General features: G+C 33.4%; 1 protein-coding gene across 1 annotated transcript; it reads right to left on the bottom strand.

The window, feature by feature from the left end:
• Positions 1–5,026: 5,026 nt before the first annotated feature.
• Positions 5,027–7,128, bottom strand: LOC111694906 (neogenin). The gene is made up of 2 exons (XM_023463962.1): positions 6,690–7,128; positions 5,027–6,254 (listed from the first exon to the last, which is right to left on the bottom strand). Exons 1-2 carry the CDS (start codon positions 7,027–7,029, stop codon positions 5,206–5,208), a joined length of 1,389 nt encoding a protein of 462 aa, XP_023319730.1. The 5' UTR covers positions 7,030–7,128; the 3' UTR covers positions 5,027–5,205.
• Between the last annotated feature and the right edge of the window lie 5,169 nt (positions 7,129–12,297).

The raw sequence follows: 12,297 nt of genomic DNA, 5'->3' as shown, positions 1-12,297 counted from the left end.
TTTGAGTATAGAATGATGATAGGCAATGTGTACAGGGAAATTGTACAGTCCCATCAAATTTGACGAAAAGGTCAGCATGTACAAATAAAGAAAGATGTTATTTTGACAGAGAAAGGTTAGAGTATAGAATGATGATAGGCAATGTGTACATGGAAATTGTGCAGTCCCCTCAAGATTTGATGAAAAGGTCAACATGTACATATAAAGAAAAGGGGGATTTATGTAGACGTTATTTTGATTATGAATCAAAATTTAGAGAATAGTATTGAAGCTTTTGTCCATGGTCCCTATAAAGGAACTGTAATATTTAGTTCACAAAGGGCCCCTGTAAGCTTTGTAATATTGAAAAAATGAGTAAGATATCCATATCTTAAACTTTAAAAGTAAAAGGGACTGTCAAAAATGACCAGCATTCAAACACTTTACAACCTAGAAAAACAATGATATCTTCCAAATTATTGATCAGACAAAGGTTTAAAGAGTACAGATGTGCTTGTGAGTCGGGGAAGCCCCTCTTTAAATTAAGGGTAAATACAATTTATTACGATAAACATTTAAAGTTTTTGAATTTTGAAAAATACATTATCATAAACAAAAGTTTTTTGTCCAAAACCATTTTTTTGTGCTCCAAATTGAGAATTTTACCCAGAAAAACTGTTATTTTTTCTCACGAGCAATTTCTATTTCTATTCATATGCGTGATAAAAATTTAACATCCAATATATATGCCTCTGTTTATGTGAATTAACTTGGAATGAAAGGCCAAAAACGGAAAATTATAGGGCAAAAACAGTAAAATATGCCATGTTTTTATTTCTTTTTACTGTAAAAAGCTCATTTGTTAATTACACGGGGAGTACTAGACACAGTTAAATAAAATGGTAAACAAAGATCTAAATCCAACTAGAAAGAGACAAATTCTAAATCTGACGAAGCTGTAAGAATAATTCTGTAAATAATGTACAACATGGTGGGCTTAACAATTTATTAATGAAAAAAAAAGCAATATTTTAATCGGGTTTCAAAGTATGCAGTTCATGAATCTCCTGACAGACCCGGCAGCATGAAACCTGAACAAGTTTAAGATTATACTTAGGACTATTTGTTTCTTTAAACCAAAATATCCATCGTAAACAGAATGTATTCTGGGGGGGTCGGGGGATGGGGGGTTGGTGACTTATAAATTTAGAAAGAACAGCAGTCGTTAGGCGTTTGAAAATGAGAAAATATTTCAAGAACATATGGTGGCCGAGGGCAGAGCATCACCCCCCCCCCCTCCGAACAAACCCTTTATATGCCCTTGCCATTAAAAAATTATGAAATATTCCTTTAAGACGAATCCAATTTTGAAAATATGTTACATTCTAAAAAAAAAATATGCGTTGGTTGGTCCATCCTCCTTTAAAAAAATATTTCCACAAATGCCAAAAGCGGGGAAGGGAAAGCCTAGCTCTGTTGCAGAAATGTTGATTTCTCAAAAGCTTAAAAAATATAAATTATCTAAAATAAAATTCATATTTTACTGATGGTCGTATAACTTCTTAATTTGTAGTTTTATACAACAAATCTGTCATGTTATGGTATAGCAAAACTGTCTACTGTTTACATACCCCTGATCTGTGTACACTGAATATACACAGATGCCGCAACTCTCATTTATCCGATGTACTGTATGTCACTACATGATCTATACCTATAACACCGATTTCCGTTGGTCCCTGATCTCTGTCCTTATTGCAAAGACGACGGATTGCATCCCTTGGTTAGGACTTGTATCTGATTCTGATTGAATCTTGAATATATATCTGATATCTGATTATATATCTGATATCTGATTATATATCCGATATATGATTGTATATCTGATACCTGATTATATATCTAATATATGATTATATATCTGATATCTGATTATATATCTGATATCTGATTATATATCTGATATCTGATTATATATCTGATATCTGATTTTATATGATATCTGATTATATATCTGATACCTGATTATATATATGATATCTGATTATATCTGATATCTGATTATATATCTAATATCTGAATATATATCTGATATCTGATTATATATCTAATATCTGATTATATATCTGATATCTGTTTATATATCTGATATCTGATTACATATCTGATATCTGATTATATATCTGATATCTGATTATATTTATGATATCTGATTATATATCTGATATCTGATTATATATCTGATATCTGATTATATATCTGATACCTGATTATATATCAGATATCTGATTATATATCTGATATCTGATTATACATCTGATATCTGATTATATATCTAATATCTGATTATATATCTAATATCTGATTACATATCTGATATCTGATTATACATCTGATATCTGATTATATATCTAATATCTGATTATATATCTAATATCTTATTATATATCTGATATCTGAATGTATATCGATAACTGATTATATATCTAATATCTGGATATATATATGATCTCTGATTATATATCTAATATCTGATTATATATCTGAATCTGATTGTATATCTGATATCTGATTATATATCTGATATCTGATTATATATCTGATATCTGATTATATATCTAATATCTGATTAAATATCTGATATCTGATTATATATCCGATATATGATTGTATATCTGATACCTGATTATATATCTAATATATGATTATATATCTGATATCTGATTATATATCTGATATCTGATTAAATTTCTGATATTTGATTATATATCTGATATATGATTATATATCTGATATCTGATTATATATCTAATATCTGATTAAATATCTGATATTTGATTGTATTTTACATCTTAAATCTCATTGTATATCTGATTATGTATCTAAAGTCTGAAACTAATGGGTCAGGGAACCTATAAGAATTCCCAGTGTGGGGTACAGTTAGTATCATATAATAATATCATCTCTTTTAACCTACCTCATGCAATCTGACTCTAGAAACTTTAGAGGAGGTAAAGAAAACCGGAATTCCGTGTTAAAAAAAAAACATTCAAAAGTAATTTTTATTGTAAAATTTTCCTAGAAAACTTCTTCAATTTTGCTTTAATCACATTGTGCCATTTTTTTTTTATACTAAATTGAATATTTACGATTTATTAAATATATTATTTCTTCTAGGTTTATTTATAATTTCTAATTTGCAATAAACATTAAATCGGCAAAATCTAACTTAGGCTAAGGATCCAAAAACGTAATTTTAAATATTATTTTCGAATTTTTGGGATTTATTTAAAACTTCGTACTTTTCAACTTTCCTTTATTTTTAGAATGAACACTTGTGTAAAAATTGCCATTGCTTGATGCATGGGTTGTAAACAAAAGCAAAATTACTTTCAACGCCTTTAATTTTAAGCCTTTCAAAGGAATTGAGTCTTAGCCACAAACTCTGATTTTCTAATAACTATATCTTTGGAACCAAATGTTACATACCTTAGATATTTCAAACTATGAATTTTGTTAGATCAAATAATCTGAGTTTGAAATATCAAAGGTTTACAACATCGAGTTCTGAAGATATTGTGGTTTTAATATTTGATTTTGTTCCAAAGACTCAATTCCTTTAAACAATTCTTTTTTAGTTGCATGAGAAGTAAATTCGACGTATCAAACAAAACTATGGATCGACTAGATCGAATCAGAATCGATTCTTACTTCTGAGAACATATAATTTAGTGTTTAGATTAGATTCAGAATAAAATTTCTCACGAACGCAAATTTTTGCGCAATTTATTCGGAACTGCGAAGTTTCCACCGAGATAAATTAGGCAGAAACATTGCGAATTTGTGCGCAATTAGTTTCCGCGCAAATTGCGACTTTGCTTGCGAAGTTAGCCACCATAATTTGGGAAGAAATCTGCGCTAATACTCATTTTCTCTTAATTAGTTAGTTTCATTTAAAGGGTCAGGGTCGTCGTGAGTAAAGAAGTTAAACATCACTCAAAATAAAATTTTCTAGATGCGCCACCAAATCGACTATTATAAAGGAATTGAGTCTTTGTCACAAACTATGATTTTCTAATCTCTAAATCTTTGCAACCCAATGCCGTAGACCTTAGATATTTCAAACTATGAATTCTGATAGATGAAGGAATCTAAGTTTGAAATATCAAAGGTTTACACCATCAGGTGAAAAAAATATAGAAATTCGAAAATCAGAGTTTGTTACAAAGACTGAATTCCTTTACTTTATTACATAATGATCAATGACTCCAACTGTTTTAGACTACTTTAGTTATTATTGTGAACTTATTGTTCATTTTGGTTTATGTCAAAGTTAAACTCTAAAATAAAATTTTTAAAAGCAAAAATTCGCGTGCAAAATTCGCGTGCAAAATGAGCAACTTTCGCGCTGTGATTTTAAATTTCGCTGGACACCACGCATCAATACTAAGTTAATAAAGATAAAGTTCTGATGACTTTATTCACTGTGGTCTTGCCAGGCTACATTTGTTGCATACTCGGATATTTAAGTTAAGATAAAGTTCTGAAGACTTTATTCACTGTGGTCTTCCCAGGCTACATTTGATGCATACTCGGATATTCACTGTGGTCTTGCCAGACTACATTTGTTGCATACTCGGATATTCACTGTGGTCTTGCCAGGCTAAATTTGTTGCATACTCGGATATTTAAGTTAAGATAAAGTTCTGAAGACTTTATTCACTGTGGTCTTGCCAGGCTACATTTGTTGCATACTCGGATATTTAAGTTAATAAAAATAAAGTTTTAAACTCATTTTCAAGAAAAAGTCTAAAAGAAACAATTTTCGAAATATTAAAAGAAATACTATTAATGAAATTCAATTAACTTGATTTTATTTTAAAAAATCACAATTAAGGTTTATAATTTTTTAATTGGTCAAATACTTAATTTTAAAAAAAGGATTGCACATTTTATGATGAAAATGTTTCATACTTCCCTAAATGAAGAACTTATAATTACAAGCTTTTAGAACGGTTCAACACGATTGTAAGAAATAAAATTTGTATTTATGATTATAATTTATTTCTAAATGTTGTATCGCCTAGCCTGGACTACATATTATATATTATTTACAAGATACATTTACAATTTCTAATGGTTTCTTAGCAGAAGGAATGTATGGTGAATATATAACTATAAACTGGTTAAAGGTTCCCGTAGATTGAAGATAAAAAGGCGGATTAATTAAATATTTTGAAGTTTGATTGGCATTAAGAAGTCCGTCTTCACAATAGGGGTTGATGCATAATGGTAAATATCTGAATGAATTGGGATCACGTGACAGGAATCAGTTGTCTGATTGGTTTTCAGTTTTGATCCTGTGTTCTGATTTGAGAACTGATAAGATTCAAATGTCTGATTTGGTATCACGTAATCATAATGGTTGTCCAGGAGAAGCCTGTCAGATTTGAAAGAACTGATCTGGTTTGTGTCCCATCTTCTATCCAACCAACTATATCTCTTGATCTCCGTCCTATCTGCCTCCTCTGCATCCTTCTCCTTCAGGTTTGAGATCTTGTGGAAGATGAGAACAGCTGCCAGGATGATCATCAGAGTGATCATGATCACAACAACCATACCAATAATCCAGAGCTCAGGTTCGGGGTTGTCCGTCTCCGTCAGGTTGACAGTTATCTCGCGGAGGTTTGAGGACAGTTTATGCTCCGGGGAGAAGGATGAGATGACACCTTGACGCTCGGCGGCGATGCTGATGGTGTAAACGAGGTCAGGGTCGAGGCTGTGCAGCTTGACTTGGTTCACGTCCTTCTCCACTGTAATGTTTGTGATCTCCTGATCTCCTACAACCACACGGACAATATAATCATCCACATCTAGAACAGGTAACCAGTGGACCAGGCCTGTTATACGATCAAGAAGAACTGCATCAGTTATCACAGGACTAGGTAGATACTCTCCTTCTTCCTCCTCTTTATCTTCCTCATATTCACTAATCCTAACAGTAAGAGAGACAGGAGAATCTGTGAGTGTTCCTGCTTCGTTCCGAGCACTGCATTCATACTTCCCAGTATCATCCTGGGTCAGCTTGTTTACAAGGAGTACTCCGGACGGATCCAGAGAATACTTTCCGGAGTTTAAATTCAGCACCTGACCTTCTTTCATCCAGGAGATTGTTGGTTTAGGATTTCCCTCAGGTGGGAAACAGGATAGAGCAATATTTTCCCCCTCCTCAGCAGTCACAAGTTTAGGAACATGACCGAATTCATGCTTCAAATCTAGAAATAAAATAAAATTAAATATCAAACTTTTTTGCTACTCTAAAACTTAAAGTTAACTTGTAAGAAAAGGTCTCCAAGGTTCAAGCTGTGAGGCTAATAGCTCAATTTCTGAACAATAACCCCAGATATATTCTAGAAATAGCTCAGCAAAACATGTTAATCATTAACAAAGTTTGAACCAACCAACATTGAAAACCTAACCGAACTGAAAACCCGGTAAAAGATAAGTTATGATAGAAATAAGAGGGATCACGATATATGCTCCGTATTCTGGTTCAAGATGAAAGAAAACCTCATCTTAAAACAATGAAGATCAATAAAGATACTTTACACCAATATTAAACCAATATATCTCTCCTAATCTATATAGATCAGGATTAGCCAATAAACTTAAGAACTTGGCAATCAGAGGAATTAATAGTTTTAACTTACATATAACTGTGAGGGTTGCGGATTTACTGTAAACAACTCCTTCCTCGTTCTCCGCTCTACAACTATAGGTCCCGGAGTCTCTGCTTCTGTGGTTATGCCGAGTACGGAGAAAGAATAAACCTCCTCCTGGTAATAGAACTGTATGATCTCCTCCTCCGGTAAACATACGTTCTCCGTCCTTAAACCATGAAATGGTTGGTGTCGGAGAACCAAAAGCTCCGCAGTTTAATGTGGTCGGTGCTCCTCTATGCACCATGATATCTTGAGGATGTTCTGTAATGACCGGCCTGCTTGCCATACAGCCGGAAATATTTAAAACAAATAATAATCTAGAGAACATGGTTATTGATTGGGAACTTTGGTTAAAATATGAACAGCTCCGCGTCCTAAGAACTACTGACTGAGTACTGACCGGTGTCGGAACTCTCAGCTCTAAACAGTGTCGGTTCAACCTAACTGATCCCTGCTCATAGATATCCATGGGGGTAGGAGGTGGAGTAGGAGTCCCTCCCCTCCTCTCAATTCAGTCCTGCCCCCCTTTTTGCCCAAGCGCCTCCTGAATTTAGTTTAATAGAGAGATTAAAGAAAGATAAGGACCTTTGTTAAATCTTTAAATAGCTCCGCGTTAATAATCTTCCCTTAATCCTTTATGTTCTATACATCAAACTTTACTGAGCTCCTGGTTAGTACTTTTCTTTTTGAATCTCTGATTAAGAAAATTATTATTTTTTTAATCTGATGGACCAGTTTACTTTTGAAAAAAATATTTTCTGAATAATTTGATTTTTGAAAGCAAAAATAAAATCTTGAAAAAGTTAATTTGATCTTTTTTCCACTGTTCTACCTGAAAATATAAAATGCTTGTCTAATTATAACTGCCAAGTTATAAACCAAGCCAATATTTTACTTTTGAACTTATTTTAACCTTTGCAATCTTGATTCTTAGACATTGTGTTTCGGTTGAAAATTGTAAAATCCTCAGTTTCAAGTTTTAGAGAATTAAATTTTCTAATTATAGTAACCTTAGATACTAAAGATCAGATCGACTTTTGATCCAAAAAAAAAAAATTGGTGCTTGATATCAAACATATTTTATTCTATCAGAATTTAATTGTATTTTTTTATTGGAAAATGAAAACAGTAAAGTAAATCTGAAACTTTGAAATTAAAATTATGGTTTTCAGCGTGGGGATGCGGTGGGTTGAAAAGACTTTTTAATTGTTTGTTTGTTTGTTATGTTTGGATAGTACGGAAAGGAAATATTTAGGAATAATGAGGCTTATTACTAGTAATTATAATCACTACTGGTGGTGCACCGATTATACCAGGGTTCGGGAGGTCCAGGGGTAGATGTTTGATACAGTAAACACCCTGTAACAATGGTACATTGGATACTAGATGTTTGTTAGTTTATACAGTAAACACCCTGTAACAATGGTACATTGGATACTAGATGTTTGTTAGTTTATACACCCTGTAACAATGGTACATTGGATACTAGATGTTTGTTAGTTTATACAGTAAACACCCTGTAACCATGCATTTTTACCCAGCAACTTTATTTGTACATAGTACACTGTCCCATANATGGTACATTGGATACTAGATGTTTGTTAGTTTATACAGTAAACACCCTGTAACAATGGTACATTGGATACTAGATGTTTGTTAGTTTATACACCCTGCAACCATGGTACATTGGATACTAGATGTTTGTTAGTTTATACACCCTGCAACCATGGTACATTGGATACTAGATGTTTGTTAGTTTATACAGTAAACACCCTGTAACAATGGTACATTGGATACTAGATGTTTGTTAGTTTATACAGTAAACACCCTGTAACCATGCATTTTTACCCAGCAACTTTATTTGTACATAGTACACTGTCCCATATCTACCTTGGACTACATAAGCAAAGTTACAGATTTGTAATTGCAATTAAGTATGGTCCGAAATGTTTCACATTTACAGAACAAAAAGTGAAGAAAATAAAAGGGGGGGGGGTCAACTAATCGTTTTCTAGAAAATAGCCTAAAGTTGGTGTACCCCTATTTAATTCTGCATAACATAAAGTTTAAAAGTTTAAGAGCTGTTTATAATAAATGTAACGATGTGTCATTTCCTGCAGTTTTACATTTCTTCCAGGTTACCCTGCAGAATTGTAGATCTACAGGGTGTCCCAATAAACACGTGACTTGATTGAAGTCTTTAACTTGTTTCATGAATCATATAGTAACAGACTCAAACATAAATACCATATTAAATATTTGGTTTTCAATTTCTAATTTTTTCAATCCACAATACGGAGTCTTCCTGTTTTGTACCTTACAATTAAAGAGATGAAGAATTTTGCTTTGTTTAGATTTTCTTAATTAGTAAGAAACTTCAAATATCTCCATCCACACATTTTGGAATTGTTAGGAGTCGAGCATTGCTTTTTTTCACACACACTTTATTCTTCATTCTTCAGAGGACACCCTGTATATACTCTAGGTTAGTCGGCTAAACAGTGAATATACAAAGATGAGTTTATCTGAATGTCTAACCCTGCCTGGTTCCTAGAACATGATATGTAAACCCGGAGAAGTGAGAAGTGAGGGAACAGGGAACCATGGATTCATGGATTCATTTCTAGGCAAGAACATTTTATGGCATCCTCTGACCCTCTGTCGGTGTAAATTTGGGGCACAGGAAGGTTGAGGGGAGGGGGCAGGGGGTGCTTGGAAACCTATGATTTTCTGAAAATATTTGAATACAAAACAATTTACCTGAAAAATACCTTTTCACTAGATTGTGCAAATTTGGAGGGAGCATCACGAGGATCTTTTCATGGATTGAGGAGAGGGGATTCAAATACTCTTTTGGGATCGTCAGAAGAAACTTTTAAATTTCAAAAATGAATTTCTCATTAAAAAAATAATTATAAATGGCCTCATAGAAAGTATTTAAATGAGTAGCTGGACAAAAGACAGTGAACAGTGTGAAGCCCAGGGGTGAAATTAATACCACGTCTACACGGGCCGGTATTTATATATTCACATTTCACACATCTAGACCACCCATATCTATCTATCTATCCACTGTTTCTATCTATCTGTCTATCTATCTATCTATCCGTAGCTGTCCAACTATATCTTCTCTGATCAAATCCACCATATTTCGTGTCAATTAATGGAGAAAAGGACTGGACTGAATATAAATTTTTCGGCATTTCTTTCAATCACGGTCCCATGAAGGGGGGGGGACGACGCGGTGTCTCATTAACAGAACGCTTAGACTCGGTTATAGAAGATGACCCGCATATACTGATATAAATCTACAGATGATTACAGAACCTTGTTTTAACAATACCGATCAGCTGGTTACAGGAACTAGATTTAACAAGACTGGTCAGATGGTTACATGAGCTAGATCTAACATGACCGGTCAGCTGGTTACATGAGCCTGATCTAATAAGACCGGTCAGCTGGTTACATGAGCTTGATCTAACAGGACTGGTCACCTGGTTACATGAGCTTCATCTAACAAAACCGGTCAGATGGTTACAGTCCTCTCGAGTAAATTTAATCTGTAAACGCAACGCAAGAGGCATCATCTGCTTTGTCTTGGCTTTTTATAAAGAAAATATTAAAAGAATATTTAAATTCTGTAAACTAGGAACAACAAAGCCAGGAATCGGAAAGAAAAAAAAGGAATGAAAATCGAAAAAATTACATTTAAATGATAATAAAAGTAAATTTGTTTATAATCGTATTATTCTACAGAGTGAAAAACTTAATTCGGGCAGTAAAATATCTATCTATAAACTTTGACTGAAAATAGTAATAAATCTAATCTAACATATACAATTTTCAGAAATGAGAACTATTTTTTTATAAAGTTAAAGTTATGATTGAATATATTTAAAAGTAAAATACAAATAAGAAAGAGGGGGGAGGGGGTATAAAAGAGGGGGTGGGGAAGGAGGTATAAAAGAGGGGGTGGGAGAGGGGGTATAACAGACTGACGGAAAGGTATATGAAGGGTTTACACAAACAATGCCCAATCTACATTGAATAGCTTAAAAACTACAGGGACAGGGTTACCCACAAAGAATGAGACTATGAAGACGACCTGAAACTCTGTAAATATTATGGCTCTATTGTTAAAATTAGTCATCGGCAGATGACTTATTTTAGTAATTAAGAGGCCTTTTTGATTATNCGCCTGCCACCGACCATCAGAGGGGGGGGGAGGCCCTACGGAGTTAATTACAGAGGTGTGATGATTATTTATATGTAATTACAAACTTAAACCATTAAAGGTTGTAATTAGTCCGTAATTAAGGGTTTATATGCCACAACGATGCAGGAGAAGATGATTCATTAATCCATAGAACAATCAGGATTAAACTTTTCACTACAGGGATCAGGATTAAAATTCACCAAAGAGGGATTAGGATTAAACTTTACCAAAGAGAATTGGGAATTTCTTAAGCAAAGGGATTAGAATTAAACTTTGATAAGGAGACTTGGGAATTATATTAGCAAGTATAGAGACTAGGATTTACTTTAACTAAACTTTGGCAAAGAGGGACTAGGATTAGTATTAAAATTTAGCAAGGAAGACTAGGGATTAAGCTTTAGCAAGGTAGTTTTGACATGGAAAAATTGGGACTTTACTGTAGCATAGAAGAACTATAGAATCTAAGGTTAACATAAAGAAATTTAGCTCCTGCAAAAATAAATAATAGTTTTTAAGGAAGGGGAGAAATCTTTATAATTAAGATAAAAGCCAGGAATTTTGACAACTAACTTTGTTTTATTCTAATTTTAAATGTTTCCAAGGAAAAGAGAGAATAATAAAAAACAAGTTTCCTATTACACACATTCTTGTTTTATTTCAAACTTCTGAATCTGACTCTTTTGTTCTTTTATTTACATTCAAACCATTGTTTACTCACTCGTCTAACTCTGTCATCTCTATTTATCTGCGCATATACTTCATGTTCTTCATGTCAGGGTGTTTGTCAAACTTTTAGGTGTTTGCAGGACGGATGCTCAAAACCACACCTGTCAAGCTTATCAAAATACCGCCAAAATCCTGGCAAAGCCTTATTGGTAAATGGGGGGGGGGGTCACAAGATAGTCTCTCATATCGTTTCCTTCACAATAAAAGGAAATAAAGGAACTAAACGCTCGCACTAATACTCTAATTTTCTAATCCTCATATCTTGATATTATTTGCTTTTGTTAATTTATATAATGAATTCTGCAAAGGTTGTAATAGATGTACACGATGTAGTGATTAAAAATTAGTGTTTTGGATAGGCGAGCAGTTTATTTGTAATAGGTGTACAAGATGTAGGGATTAAAAATTAGGCGAGCAGTTTATTTGTAAATTGTCCGGAAAATCTATCCTTTTCTATTCATATTTTTACCCTTTCCATATCAATTACCCTTCCTTCCTCCCCCTCCCCTTCTTCTTCCTCCCTCTTGTCTCTCCCCCTCCCCCCACCCTACTCAGCACATGCTAACTCACTTTTTGAAGATCGTTCTAATATTCTATCTATCTATCCCTGTACCCGGGGCTAGGATATTGAAAGTGTAATATGATCCTTATATA

The sequence above is a fragment of the Eurytemora carolleeae genome, unplaced genomic scaffold (assembly GCF_000591075.1).
Source record: "Eurytemora carolleeae unplaced genomic scaffold, Eaff_2.0 scaffold204, whole genome shotgun sequence".
NCBI classification, from domain to species: Eukaryota; Metazoa; Arthropoda; class Copepoda; order Calanoida; family Temoridae; genus Eurytemora; species Eurytemora carolleeae.
Note: the sequence above shows the minus strand (reverse complement) of the source record. Positions and strands in the feature narration are given on the sequence as shown.